The 16109-nt window shown below is 39.7% G+C and overlaps 1 protein-coding gene across 1 annotated transcript in view; it reads left to right on the top strand.

The window, feature by feature from the left end:
* The window catches only part of pip4p1a (phosphatidylinositol-4,5-bisphosphate 4-phosphatase 1a), a 36408-nt gene extending 20553 nt beyond the window's left edge, over positions 1-15855 (top strand). The window contains exon 7 of the mRNA XM_020941239.2: positions 8465-15855. Within this exon, the coding sequence (XP_020796898.1) occupies positions 8465-8608 (144 nt within the window). The 3' untranslated portion in view covers positions 8609-15855. The remainder of the gene's footprint in view (positions 1-8464) is intronic.
* The last annotated feature ends 254 nt before the right edge of the window (positions 15856-16109 follow it).

Here is a 16109-nt window from a genome sequence, read left to right as displayed (position 1 = left end):
TAAACCGGGACTGAACCAGGGACTAAACCAGGACTAAAATGAGTCAAGTATTTCAGCAATATTAAGTCATGACCAAACTAGATATTAAAACCAGGAAAACTAAGTAGGACCTAACCAGGATTAAAATGAACCAGGACTGAACTAAGTCTAAATCAGGACTAAACTGGGTCTAATCCAGGACTAAATCAGGTCTAAACCAATTTTGAACCAGTAAAATACAACTCCAGGTCTGTTTTTGATAAGGGTAAATTAGCATATGTCCCTTTAAAGGTCCTCTTATGCTAAACTCGCCCCAGGGTTACATTACATAGACCTGACTTTGTATCTTCTAGTTTTGCTTTGTGTAAAAATTAAAGAGTTAGAGCCTAGACTTTTTGTTGGATGAAGCAATTACCAGAGACGGACAAATTAATCCAATTAGTGGCATTGCTGGGTGAGAACCTGGTGGAAATAACTTCCTGGGTTCAAAATTGAGTTGTTGTTTACTTGTCAAAAACATACCTGCAGTTATCATATTTAGACATCAAAGCACTTGGTTCCACTGCATGATGTCATTAAGTGGTAATCCAGGAAGTGTTCTGGTGGTTTTATGTGTTTTTAAAGTGCAATACTGTCACTAGACTTGTTTAGGTAATTACAGTCCTTAAAGTGTCTTTTCTCATGCAGCGAACCAGCTTTGTAACTAGTCAGGCTGTAGCCCTTAAAGGTGCACTTTTCTGGGCGAGGGTCCGTTACCTCCTCGTCTACAATGTGATGCTTGTCCAGAATGCTCTACAGAAGGGGTGGGGGATATCTCGATAAACACGAAATGGATTCTGACATGTCATTTATATCGATATAATGCTTACTGTATTTTCCGGGCTATTGGGCTCGCTCTTAAGCCTCCAACCTCATAAAAAAAACGACTGCACGCCCCGCAATCCAGAGCGCCCTATACATGAATCAACTCGGGTGTCTCAGCACAACTTCAGTGAACTACAAAGCCACACCACCCGCACGGAGCAGACAGCAACCGCACAGTGAAAAACACCCATAGCCACACTCATCAGTCCACGCAGATGAGGAACAGAATGGAGGAACGAACCGAAAAAGCGAGTGCAATGTGCCACTTCTAGACACAACTGAACAACTGAGTCACTGCGAACACGCCGACAATCCAGTGGTCCCAGACAGAACCCTCGTTACGCGCTACAATTGAACAAAGCCCAGAGTCACCGTGAACGCACCAAACAAAGTCCCACTGAGCCATCTAACTGTTGTGTTTCGTTTAAAGTCCGGTGCAGTTTATTTGTGAAAAAAGTTTGAAAATAGACCATTCTATGACAGTGCGCCTTATAATCCAGAGCGCCTAATAGTGCGGAAAATGCGGTATATACACGCTCACTCGCCCCTCGCGCCCCCATCTCCTTAATTTTGTTACCCCTCCCATCGTGTGTCTCATTCACTCCTCACTACCGCCGCGAATGCCAAAAGCTGGGGCCAACCAAAAGCTTCTAGCACCACGAACCTTTTCCACCATTTACAGACAAGGCCATCAGCAGCACATCCTCTGTCACAGACAAAACACTCATATTCCTCTGAGTCGTGTCCTTTAGTCCGACAGGTGGTTTTGTTTCTGTAAAATGTAAACAAATGTGCGCAAAGCTGCATTAAACACATTATAATCTCAAACGGGCTGATGTGGCTCTAGAGTCGTTGTGGTTTATATGTTGTAAAGTTTAGTAATGTAAAGTTTATTTATGTAGAAGATTTTAATTTATAATCTACTGCAGTGTCACTTGTACAATAGTATTTGGAAACATTTGGTTTGATCTGCAGTGGATTGTGGGATACCTCATAGCTTCTTACCGCTGGTTAGGAACATGTATCTATTAAAACAAGGAACCTCTCGAGCTTCCTCTGCTAAAGGAGCTCATGGTTATGGTAACTGTATAGAGGGATGTTTTTTTATTAATGTCGCAGAAGCACTTTGTTCCTACATGAGCTGCCTACCTCTTTGCACTTCAATAAAAAAAAGACCTTGTGGAATTTGGCATATTTGTTTTTGGAGTAGTTTTTAGGGGGTTATTTTTCATGTACAGACATTGTGATATATATATCGTATTTCAAGATATAACAAAATATATCAAGATATATTTTTTGCTCCATATCTCTCCACAGTATTGCATTAAACATATCTATCTCCATGGGACCAAAAGTGACATCACCAAAGCCAAGTTACAGGTTAGATCTGTGGAGAGGTGCTAGTGTGGAACATTCCAGGCAAAGTAACATCTCTAAAAATTAGGTGACAGACCCTCAACCAGAAAAGTTACACAGTGCAGCTTTAAATGGTAGTACTTTTTATATTACCATGTGGTCCAAGTAGGTTCCGTAGTAGTGCATGGGCGTCTACTAGTATATGTGTCTCTTATACTTGTTCCGATACAGCTCAAGATCATTCTAAAGCTGTTGAGGAAAGCTTCATTTCTGTTCTGTCAGTGGGAATTTTTTAATATCGATATCTGCTCAAATGAGTATGTAATTAGTTTTAGTATCTGTTAGTATCTGATTTTTGATACGTTTTACAACCCTAGCAGCTACTATTTCAGTTTTATTTCTGTCTTTATGTATCAGCTGGAGGCAGGATAACAGTCTGAGGAGCATATTTGGTGTTATTTTGTTGGATAATTTGAACTATTTTCATTAACCTGGAGTTCAAGCATCAGTTAGTTGTTTCTTAGCACATCTGGCCCTGTATTCTACTGGCAGCATCTCTTATGTGTGAAATACGGTAGGAACAGAGATAGAGATGGAGCTGGAGAGAGGGGGAGAGGAGGAGAGGGAGGGAGGAAGAGGTGGAGGAGGATTGTGTTTTTCAATTTTCAAAGCAAAATTATGCAGATTTGAGCCAAGTCTCCGGCGTTCTCACATCACAGGGTCTTTTTGCATCTGATTTGTGTTTTTCATGATTTTTATAAAACAATGAGGCGTCCAAATGGCTGAAACAACAGGTTTAGCGACAGAGCTGGTACTTGTGTCAATATTAGAGAGCAAAACCAGACCAGGACTAGACCAGGACTAGACAAGTATTAAAAAAACTGAACGAGTACTAAATTAGGGCAAGAGTCTAGACCATGGGCTAAATCAATACAAAACCAAAATTAAACTGGGACTAGACTAGGGCTAGACCAGAACTAGACAAAGACTAAACCAGGACTAATCCAAGAAGAAGCAATGACTAAATCAGGTCTAAACCAGAACAAAATAAGGGTGAAACCAGGACTAAACCACGGACTAATCCAATACAAAACCTGGACTAAACCTGGACTAAACCTGGACTAAACCTGGACTGAATCATGGACTAATCTAATGCAAAACCTGGACTAAACCTGGACTAAACCTGGACTAAACCTGGACTAAACCTGGACTAAACCTGGACTAAACCTGGACTGAATCATGGACTAATCCAATACAAAACATAGACTAAACATGAACTAAAGCTGGACTAAACCTGGACTAAACCACAACTAAATCAGGATTAAACCGGGACTAAACCGGAACGAAACAGGACAAAACCAGGACTAATACTACAGGTTTACAGACAAACATGCTACTCATGCCAATAATATAGTGGAAAAGTCCCCAAATGGTCAATAAGAATTAGACATGGATTAGACTAGACCAGAACCTGACCTGGACTCGACCAGGACTAAAGCATGGATATAATACAATCATCAGGAGAAGGACATGTGTCTATCTCCATAAACTGCCAAGAGGATGGTTACAGTGGATTTGATATGTACATGATAGTCCTGGCTTAGTCCTGCTTTAGTTCTGGTTTAGTTCTGGTTTAGTCCCTGAATCACTGATGGCCAAGATTTAGTCCTTGCTTACTGGTTTTATCCTGGTTTAATATGTTTGGTTCTGGTTTGAGCCTTGTTTAGACCTGATGTAGATTTGATTTGGTCCTGTTCTAGTTCTGCTTTAGTCCTGGTTTGGTTTCTTATTTTTGAGATGAAAGTGGGAAAACATCCTAAATCGGTATAATCCTAGTCTTGATTTACTCTTGGTTTAGTTCTGTTTAAGCGCTGTTTTAGCACTGGTCTGTTTGTCCCTGGTTTAGTCCTGGTTTAGCCCTGGTTTAGTCCTGGTTTAATCCCTGTAGATCACTGCTGTAAACTACGCACTTTGGTTCCTTCTCGTTCCAGTCTCAAATTTACACCACCACATTGTGTCGGTATTTAACACTGATTAGAAGACATTTTATGAAGCAGGATACAGTTAGAAATTATAATGGTTTAGTCCAGTTTAATATTAGCACAAAATTACACAGTGAAGAATGCACTGGATTCTCAGTAACAGCTCTCTCTTCATTTAACAGTTGGCACTGATCCTCTGTGGTTTTTAAAGTGTTTTTTTTTTTTTTTTCAAACTAAACTACTACTACTAGAACTACACGAGGATTAAACCAGAACTAAATCAGGACTATCAGGACTAGGAATAAATTAGAACTAAACCAGGACTAAAACAGGACTACAACAGGATTAAACCCAGACAGAACCAGGACTTTACTAGAACTAAACCAGGATTTTGAATTTCTCCCTTCCCTGATACTACCTGCAAGTTTTTAGTCCTAACCCTAAGGCAGACTTGGTTTGGTCCTGTTCTAGTCCTGGTTTAATCCTGGGTTGGTTTAGTCCTGGTTTAGTCCTGCTTTAGCTCTCGTTTAGCCCCTATTCAATCCTGGGTTATCTTTCATCTAATCTAGGTTTAGTCCTGGTTTAGTCCTAGTTTAGCCCTGGTTGAGTCCTTGTTTAGTCTTGGTTTAGCCCTGGTTTAATCCTGTTTAGCTCTGTTTTAGTCCTGGTTTAGTCCTGGTTTAGTCCTGCTTTAGCTCTCGTTTAGCCCCTATTCAATCCTGGGTTATCTTTCATCTAATCTAGGTTTAGTCCTGGTTTAGTCCTAGTTTAGCCCTGGTTGAGTCCTTGTTTAGTCTTGGTTTAGCCCTGGTTTAATCCTGTTTAGCTCTGTTTTAGTCCTGGTTTAGTACTGGTTTGGCCATGGTTTCGCCCTGGTTTAGCCCTCGTCTAGTCTGGGTTTAGTCCTGGTTGAGTCCTTGTTTAGTCCTGGTTGAGTTCTTGTTTAGTCCTGCTTTAGTTCTGCTTTAATCCTGCTTTAGCCCTCATCTGTCTTTCATCTAGTATAGTTTTTAGTCCTGATTTAGTCCTCGTTTAGTCCTGGTTCAGCCCTGGTTTAGTCCTCATTTAGTCTTTGTTCAGCCCTGGTTTAGTCCTCGTTTAGTCCTTGTTTAGTCCTGGTTCAGCCCTGGTTTAATCCTTGTTTAGTCCTGGTTCAGCCCTGGTTTAATCCTGGTTTAGTCCTGGTTCAGCCCGAGTTTAGTCCTGACTTAGTCCTGGTTTAGTCCTGGTTTAGCCTTGTTTCAGTCCTGCTTTACTTTTGCTTTAGTTTTGCTTTTGTTTTGCTTTAGTCCTGCTTTAGTCCTGCTTTAGTCCTATTCTAGCTCTCATCTAGTCCCAGTTTAGTCCTGGTTTGGTTGAGTTTTTCAGTGTAACACCTCTTTTTTGGTTTCACAGTTGGCTCTGCTCCTTTGCGGTTTAAAAAGTAATTTTTCAAACTCTGTAGAAATCCCTGAGCACAGCTCAAAGTCTCTTCATTAAGTAATTCTGGGCTCTGCAGCAGAACACTTAGCACTTGATTGGAGCCACTTCTGTCTCAGTTTTACATAAGCTTCAATAGGAGCAGAGAACGAGCAAAATAATAATTAAATATGAAATTAAACGTCCATCAAATATCCCACACGCTGCAGTGACAAGCACAGTGTGTTCAGAGAGTGGGTTTGTGTAAAACTATGGAGTAAAGCTAAACCAGGACTGAACCAAGGTTGAACCAGGACTGAACCAGGACCGAACCAGGACTGAACCAGGACTGAACCAGGACTGAACCAGGACTGAACCAGGACTGAACCAGGACCAAACCAAGGACTAAACCCGGACTAAATCCGGGCTATACCAGGGTTCAAACCAGGACTGAATCAGGACTAAACTGAGGACCAAACCAGGGACCAAACCAGGGACTGAAAAAAACTATAAACCAGTGATAAACCAGAGCTGAACCAAGGATTGAACTAGGACCAAATCAAGGACTAAACGAGGTCTGAAATAGAGTTGAACCTGACTAAACCTGAATATTGTGATTTATAAGCGTGTATTTTCTCAGCGTTGCAGAGGCTGATTGAAGCAAATTAAATTATGTTCTCTGTATTTGTTCAAAAACATTATTAACCTTTATGTAAGACTCATTTTATTTTTATATAACACTGTCTGAAATGTAAACAGCTTTTTCTACATTCATAACACAAGCTCAGTACTCAAACACAAACAACTTTTAATTACACAATTTGTCTGATGTTAGATTTGGGAGAGATATTTTTAAAGGTGTTTTATATTTATTGTTATAATTTGGAAATTTTAAATCACAATATTCATCTAAATAAAGGAAGTCATTACAACAAAGCGCCTCATGCTGTGGGCTCCTCCTGTAGATAGCTGCACATCACACTAGAGCACAGCATTTTTTTCATTTGTTCCAAAACGACTACATGATGCTGCTCAATCCTGCATGTATCCTAGATTAAGAAAATTTAACTAAAGAACAAAGTAAGTACAGCGTAACGGGTGTGTACTGATGGTGGTGAAAAAATTGTGGTAAAATGACATCTTGAAAATAAGCTTACTCAAACCTGCATGAATCACTCTAAATACAACTTCGAGAGGGTAAATGTGAAGGGGAAAGAGCTGTTACATGGTTAAAAGCTCTGAAAAGTCTGATTTGCAGAATGGGCTTGCTTTAAAAATATAATAATAGGGTATAAAGTGAGAGTTCTGCAATTTTGTGGTTAAGTCTATTCACTTTTTGTGCATTACTTAAAGTGCATATGGCAAAAAGGTTTTCGTGTTGTTTTTTTTAGTTCTGGCCTGGTTTGACTTGTTTTTTGATGAAATAGTGCCTGTGGTGAATTGTTATCACTTCAGCTAATGAAACTACATAAGGTTTGTGAAGTTATAGTGTACCATTTTGTGTCACGTTTTTGTATAGTTATGGAGAAATGTCGTGTGGGAGCATGAATGACGTAGGCTTGTTGGCGGAGCATTGGACAGAATCTTACTGCTAATTGCTGCGGGGAGGGTTTGAATAGAGCCCAGGAGAGATCGCTGAATTACTTAAATATGCATGGATGACATCTAAAACCTCTTCAGGCTGGTTTCTGATGAGAGGACAACGTTATAACATGGTTGAAAGCGCCTAAAAAAGTGTATTTTTTTTCTAACAGGCCTCTTTAAACCTCCATATGTCTTTGGTGCAGAGGCTGGACTCCTCATCTCAAATGCACAGGGCGTTTTATATTGAGCCCTGATTGCGGCCTTCAGTCTGATTGGACTCATTATCATCACCACAGCTTAAAATGACTCATTTGCATATGAAGCCATTTTATTTTACATATATATTCTACAGTTATTTAAGAAGGTCTTTCAATATGTATGAATATATTAAAGTGTTCATTGGTGAGCATGCTCGCCACAAGAAGGTCACAGGTTTAATTCCCGGATCATAATGACTTTTCTCTGAAGAGTAGGGATGTGCAAGTTATATCTTTTTTATTGATTGAGATTTCAAGAAATAAAAGTCACTGTTTCTCAAACTGTGGAATGTGTACAACATATACAGGTGGTGTTCATGGAGGTTAACAGTTAGAGCAGCTAATTTGAAATTCTGAGTGCGAGTATCATAGCAGCCAAAGAGCCAATGAGGGGCAAGGTGGTTGAAGGTTGATGTCCCTTCCCACCAGGTGAGGGTTTAGCACTGGGGCTGACAGGTGTCAATCAAACCTGCTGCTAAGAATAGTGGGAGCAAATTGTGGAAAGAAGGCACCTGATTGGTCTGTTATTAATGTTCATATATGTATTTACAGACAAAATGGTGAAATAAAAACACCAGGATCATGTAGAGCTTGCTCTTGATCTCTGTTGTGATTGGTTTGATTTGGAAAGTGGGCATGGTTAATCTTTAATCCAGTTTTCTTTTGCAAAATTGCAATAAAAAGTAAAAATTTCAGTCATTTTGATGAAAATATAACATGTTTTAACTGTTATCACATCTGTGTTGCCACTGCACTGTTGATTATTTCCATAGCAAAAACATAGGGGATCATGGGGAGGGGCACTGAGCAGTTTTGCAGCAGAACTTCTGATCAAGTATGAAATGAGCCCAGAAGATGTTTGTTCTTGTTCTTACAGCTTCTGGTGTAAGAACAAACATCTTACTTCTTATAAAGTATGAATTGGCACTAACCTTCTCTCGTTCCCCTCTCCTTCTCTCTTTCCTCTTCCTCTCTCTCTCTCTCCTCCTCTCTTCCTCTGCCCTTTCTCTCTCCCTCTCTCTCCCTCTCTCTGTCTTCTTGCAGGCGGGCACGTGGGCTAAAGCGCAGATGTACCCGGGCATCTACGCATCGTGGGCGGTGCTGCTGCTGCTCGTCCTGGTGACTCTGGCCAGAGCCTTTTACTGGGCCTGTATGAGGGTCAGCCAGCCTCTGCAGAGCTTCACATAGAATCAATTTACCAATCCCAAACTCTCCTCAAACTCCCCCAAACCCCCAGAGCGAATGGCTTTAACGAAAACATTTATTTATTTATGAAAATGTGAAAAAAATCAAGTTCAACTCCTCAACTTTTAGTCAAATGTGATTCTGAAACAAAGTGGGGTTGAGTGAAATGACTCTGTATAGCTCTGAAACCTAAGGCAGTGGTACCCAAACTGTGGCACTATAGTCTACTGAAATCAGTTCATATTATAACCAAATTTTACTTAATTATCAAATTGTGTTTCTTTAAATTGGCATTATATATTATGAAATCAATTTAAAAAAAGAACCACATATTTAAAGGTGCTGTACCTGATTTTTAGTTTGCAGTGGTCCAGAGTTATTCCTCAAAAAGGGCACGGCGGAGTTTTACCATCACCGTAATGCTAACAGCAACTAGCATGCTAACGTGCACTTCCTGATTATCATACACTTTATAGATACAGACTTATTTTGACTCTAAGAGCTGCTTACACAATATATCTACACTGGGTTAGAACACATTTTGCACCACAACACAAAAAAAAAATCAGGTACAGTCACTTTAATGAGCTAAAATTTTCATGAAATTATTCAAATCATCAGTGGTTTTATGAAGTGGAAGAAATTTTTTTAAAATCTGACCCACTTACAAGAGCAAAAATGTTATCTGGATTTGCTAATATATTATGAGCTGGAGTAAAAAAAAAATTCTCAGATAATTTTGAGTAACACTTGAAAAAAACAATGTATAAATCATAATTAAACCCTAATCTCTATATTTGTTTCCAATGTGTTACAAAGACTATGACCCTTCAAAATAAAAGACAAAATAAAAGTCCCATTAAATCCAGGTTTGGGGATCACTGGCCTTATTTACACTACACTACTACAATGAACAAAATGAGCCTAAGGTTAACATTTATTTTAACATCAGCTTCTGTCGAGATGTTTGGCTGTTCTATTTTTGGCTTAAAGTCTGTGGCACATTTTTTGCGATTTGTAAACTTAAAACGAGGGCTCAGATATAAAGTAATTTTGAAGTGAAGTTGTATGGTATGGTAAGAAGTATTTAGGAGTTGAATCCACAACCTCCTGACTGAGCATAGAGAGAACCATACCATACATCTTTTTACAAAATGGCTGTCACTATTTCACTATTCGCCCTTGCCTTTGATTGGGAAAAATACTTATTTCTTCCCAAACCTTGCATTTCATTTCATATTTGTTATATTTCTAAAAACATGTACATTGTGTAAAGCAGCTATGAAGCCAGTCCCGTAAACTATGAATACAAATGTGACTACACTGTAAAAGTTTAATCAATGAGTTGAGCTGAATGGAGAATACAGATCTGGATTTGAGAAGTTTCTAATTATCATATTTATCTGTTTGTAATAAGACCTAGAATGTTTTGCCTGGGATTCAGAATACACACTCCACTAGTTTATGAAGAGGGACAGGCATGGTCCGAATATATCAGAGCAAAAATGAACAGAATATACAAAAAAAAAGTCATGAATCAATGAGCTAAAACTAAAAAACTGAACTGTTAATCTGAGGTGAGAGAAATGTAATTTTATTTAGAATCATGAGTGACCAATGAGCTCCTTTGTTTCATATGCATTTAGTGTCACTCAGTCAAATGAAGTTCATTGATGCTTGTAGTTAGAGGGGTGAATTTAGAGTTGAGTTTACAGACTGTATAAAAGAAGTGGACTAAGCGATTGTGACGTCACCCATAGTGTTCAGCGCTACTCAAATGAGGCTCACGATGTTCACGGTTACAGGAGCGAATTTGGAGCCAGACTCTGTTATGAATAAGATTTTTTGGCGGACAAAATAGCGAAAAAAAAATCAGGATCATGTAGAGCGGGTTGATATGAACATTTTAAGAACAAAATGACGAGGCTCACAACAGCAGTTACAGAGAGAGGGGCAACAAGATCCTAATGTAAGTCAATTGGAGCCACAGTCAGAAGGAGCCAGAAGAACCTCCTGGCGAACTTATTCGGCTCGCGGCAGTTCACTCATATACCACAGGGCACACTCATAAGCCTCCAACCCTATCAAAAACGACTGCGCGCCTCGCAATCCAGAGCGCCCTATACACGAATCCACTCAGGTGTCCCAGCACGACTTCAGTAAACTACAAAGCCACACCACCCACAGCGCACGCAAACACACACGGAGCAGACAGCGACCACACAGCGAAAAAAACCCGCAGCCACACTCATCACTCCACGCCGACGAGGAATGGAGCGGAGGAACAAACTGAAAAAGCGAGTGCAATGTGCCACTTCTAGACACAACTGAACAACTGAGTCACTGTGAACACGCCCACAATCCGTTGGTCCCAGACAGCACCTCCCTACACGCCACAACTGAACAAAGCCCAGAGTCACCGTGAACGCCACAAACAAAGTCCCACTGACCCATCCAACTGTTGTGTTTCGTTTAAAGTCCGGTGCGGTTTATTTGTGGAAAAAAGTTCGAAAATAGACCATTCAGTGACAGCGCCTTATAATCCAGACCTAGTGTGAAAAATACGGTATACGGTCTATGGTTGAGTTCCACATTTGAAATTGTGACTGCAAGTATCATTGCAAGCAAAGAGCTAATCAGGAGCGAAGTTGTTAGGGGTGTACTGGGTGTAGTGGGAGCAACATCGGGGAAAGAAGGCACCAGATTTGTTTGTTATTAATGTTCATATCTTGATTTAACAACAACACGAGCGTATTAATACGAACAGTTTAAGACCAAAATGAGGAGTCTAATGGCAGCAGTTACACAGAGAGGCAACAGCTTGTGAACTGAAGCTAGAGTTGATGGAGCCAGAAGCGCCCCCATGCTCAGTTTCTTAACAATCTATGTACGTGTCACTGAAATAAACAAATATAACACAAAGACAAAGACAAAACTGACTTCCCTCTGTATTATAAACAGAGATAGTGATGTATTCTGATTCATGCCTCTAAAATCATAAGACTTACTCAAATCTAAATCATATTCTGAATTCAGGTAACTCATTGATGTCTCCTTTTTTGCAGTGTAGAAGATGGCGTGCCTGTTGCGTTCAGTGGGTCTGGTCTGAATCAGTAAACGTGTGTGTAATGGGATGGGGCCTTTGCAGACAGGAGCCTCTGATGCTGGGAGTCTCATGGGAATAACTTTTGACATGTGGAAAAATGAAAAAAGAGAGATTTGAGCGAAAAATAGATAAATACACATCCACACGAATCCAGCGTCAGATACAAAAGAAATGAACTGTCTGCTGTTTTTTTTGTTTCAAGGGCAAATCTGAAAAAGGAGGAGATAAAACGCTGTCGAAAGTGCGTATCGTCTCAAAGTAAAGATGTTCTTAAAGGTGCACTGTGTAACATTTTTGGCTGGGTTGTCCATTACTTGCTTGTTTCTATGGATGTGTAATTTCTAAGCCTGGAATGTTCCACAGTATGACATTAACCAGCTCTACTTTACATTTACATTTAATTAAAGGTGGTTTTATAGTTCAAAAATACCTAGAAAAACAAACATGACCTTGTAACTTGGTCTGGTTTGGTCTCCATGAAAATCGAAAGGTTTAATGCCATACTGTGAAACATTCCAGACAAAGCACTAACAACTCCACAGAGAAAAGCATCTGACGGACACTTCACCCGAAAAGTTACGCAATACACCTTTAAAGGCACGGTCCACTGGTTTGTAATTGCATACTTTTCTGTAGAAGTTAAAGGACCACTATGTAACTTTTTTACCTTCTTGTCTCCATGGAGATGCTACTGCGTGGTGGTCTCCACGGAGTTGCTACCACATTGCCTGAAATTTCCCACAATATGGCATTAACCGTATGCACCTATGGGTTATTTATTTCATGTAGAAGTTTAATGGTGCACTGTGTAACCTTTAACAAGCTTGTCGCCATGGAGATGCGACTACTTTGCCTCTAATATGGCATTAATCTGGTCTATCTGTAATGGAATAAGCATATTATGTAGAAAGTTCTTGTCTCCATGGAGATTTGTTAATTTGCCTGGAATGCCCCACAGTATGGCATTACATGTAATAGGATACTTATTTGTAGAAGGCTGATGGTGCACTATGTAACTTTTCTAGTGGAGTTATTGCTTGCGTGTAATGTTCCACAGTATGGCATTAAACTGATCTACCTTAAATACCGTATTTTCGGACCATAGTCGCTCCAGTCATTCCAGTATAAATCACATCAGCCAAAAAATGTGTAATGAAGAAAAAAAAAACTACATAAATTCCACCGGACTAGAAGTTGCACTTTTTGGGGGAAATGTATTTTATAAAATCAGAGACCAGGAACCAACATTTCATTTTGCAAGTTCTAGTAATAACAATAGAACAGAGAACAAGAGACTGTCACATATGAACAGTTCTTGAGATAACTAGAGCATAAACGTAGCTGTTGTTAGACTCAGCATCAGTTCCAGTTAGAATTATTCCAGCCTTTCTGAATCCCGACAGGACGGTTTCGGTTGTCACTGAAGTCCAGGCTTTGTCCATCCATTCAGTGACTTCCAGGAAAGTTGCATGGCGCATTCTCCCGGTTGCCGTTAAGCTGTGTTCTCCATCCCCGCTTTCCCCCAGTCCCTCACAAGTTTCGCGCTCACTCCAAACTTTCTTTCTGCTGCTCGATTACCGGAGTCGCACCGGAGTATAAGACGCAGGAAACACCCAAACCATGAAAAAATTGTGGCTTATAGTCTGAAAAAATAACAAATAAATATTAAAGGGGCTCATCTCTCCATAGATCTGGCTCATAACTTGACCTGGTAGCGTCATCTACATGTTCTAGGCCAAAAATTGTAAAATCTCCATGGAGACAATTAGATAATGGACACTCCACGAGGAAAGTTTCATAGTGCAACTTTAAAGGCCAGCGTTTGGTAATGGGATACTTATTTTTTTGTAGATTGTCAAAGGTTAAATAAGTAATTCTGCCACCTGCTTGTCTCCATTGAGATATTATTGCTTTGTCTGTAATATTCCACAGTATAGCATTAAACGTATCTATATCATATTTAATCAGGTGTTTCGAATTGCTAAAAATAAATAAATAAAATAAAAAAAAATACCATACTGTGGGACATTCTCGAACAAAGCATAACATCTCCACGGCAACAAACAGGCGGCAAAGACTTCACCAGAAAAGTTCCACAGTGTACCTTTAAAGCCCAAGTTTGTTGAAGCGGGCCAGACCAATCACACTCAATCACACATTTGAACTGTGCATTTCTTATCCTCCATATTGGATTTATTTCTTCTGCTTTGTCTTTTTTGCCTGTATATATTTTAATGACATTATTTTTGTTGCACTGATGTAAATTTCCTGTTTTATTTTCGCTGCTTTTGTGTCTTTCTGTTACTTGTGTCATGAAATGAGCAAATACTAACCTGAATCATCCAACACTACATTCAACACTACGATGCCGCAAAAAACTCCGAGTCACATGATTTAAAATGACTTGAATTTAAAAGATTCACCGTGTAACTTTTTTAGAGTTATGATAATGCTTTGTTTTCTTGGAATGGTCCTTAATATGGCTTTAAAGTCCTCTTATCTCCATGGAAACAACAAGCAAGTGACACCTAGAAAACTTAAGATTTAAAAATCCAAACTTTACTTTTGCGGAAATGAGCTTTGCCTGGAATGTTTCACACTATGGCATTAAGCTTTTCTATCTACATGGAGATGGTTTAGTAGAATGCTCAGGCTATGTTACAGCTCAGATCTGTGGAGAGGCGATCCAGCTCACTGTAAGAAACATGTCTTTGTAATCGAACAAATGCAAGATTGTATAAGATCGGTTTAATGCCATGTTAAGGAATATTCCGGTCAAAGCAATAACCGATAACATCTCCATGGTAACAAGCGAGTTACACAGTGCATCTTTAATTAATTTAAAGGTGCACTGTGTAACTTTTGTGGCAGAAAGTCTGTCACTTGCTTGTTTCTATGCAGATGTCGTTGCTCTGTCTGGAATGTTCCACAGTATGGCATTAAACAGCTCTACCCTCTCCACAGATCTGACCCGTAACTTGGTCTGGTTTGGTCTCCGTGAAAATAGAAAGGTTTAATGCCATACTGTGAAACATTCCAGACAAAGCAATAACATTTCCACGGAGAAAAGCACACCAGGAAAGTTACGCAATGCGCCTTTAAGTCAAATAAAGGTTAATATTCAGAATTCAAGTCAGTTCGTGTTATGTGTCTGGTGTTTTTTGCTGCGTTTTTGGACCTGTTATCATTGTACAGACCGAAGCCAGAACGAGCATTTCGGGTTGGAACGAATGGATTTTCAAATGGACCTGTTTAATTATTTTATTATTTATTGTCGCACAAAAACAAACTGCTTCTCAAAACAGCCTCCTCACATCCAAGGACTTTTTCTCACCGTTTTAAACTCGCTTCTTATTACGTAATTATTAAGTCAATTCTAAAATGTGAAAATTACAGAAAAAGTCCATTTGCACGCCCCAGGTTCAAGGTTTGTGGTTTATTTTTACAGAGACCCGAGGAGAAGGAGAAGAGTACGTTTGAATTTTATTTTCGTATTTTTAAGAGGACCTTGAAGTATCCTTGCTCTTTCTATGAAATGGGTCGAGTCTAATGCCAGATACGAAACAGACGTTTGTCCTGGTCTTTAAAGGTGCACTGCGTAACATTACGCAACATTGCCACCTGCTTGTCACCATGGCGATGTTATGTAATGTTCCATGATAAGACTTTCAATGTAACCATCTTGCATTTATCATTATGAGTGTTTCGCCTCTCCACAGATCTGAACTGTAATGTAGCATGGTGCTGTAACCTTCTCGTTTTCCTTATTTGGTTTGATCGATACTGTGGAACATTCTAGACAAAGCAACGACATTTCCATGGAGACGAGCAGGTGGCGGACCCTCCACTAGAAATGTTGCGCAGTGCACCTTTAACAAACAAATTACACATGTTTACGCAGATGCAATTGGTAGAAGTGTCTTGCCCAAGGACACATAAAAAGCCCAAAACCCCAAAACAATATGTCAAACTTTCAGAGAGCGAAGCCGCGTTTTGTCAACAAGGTCGCCAAGCTAACAACAACTAGCATGCTAACACACACTTCCTGACAAAAAAAAGATCTGAAGATGAACCAAAGATGGCGTTGTGGTGTTTTCAGTGGCCTGAGCTCATTAACGCGAAAAAAAAAACAAAAATCTAAAAAGGCTAAATCTTACAAAGTTAAAGGTGCATTGCGTAAATTTATCCGACGGAGGGTACGTCAAACATTTTTCTCCGTGAACATGTTATTGCTTTGTCTGGAATGTTTCACAGTATGGCATTAAACCCACTATCATCACAGAGACCAACCCATCACCATTGTGTTTAATTTAATGTCATACTGTGGAACATTCCAGGCAGAACAATGATAGCCATAGAAACAAGCAGGTGACGGACCCTCAACCAAAAAGTTACATG

This window comes from Boleophthalmus pectinirostris, unplaced genomic scaffold, assembly GCF_026225935.1.
Source record: "Boleophthalmus pectinirostris isolate CB_2022bp ecotype Guang Dong unplaced genomic scaffold, ASM2622593v1 HiC_scaffold_16, whole genome shotgun sequence".
NCBI classification, from domain to species: domain Eukaryota; kingdom Metazoa; phylum Chordata; class Actinopteri; order Gobiiformes; family Gobiidae; genus Boleophthalmus; species Boleophthalmus pectinirostris.
This window is presented reverse-complemented; position numbering and strand designations above follow the sequence as displayed.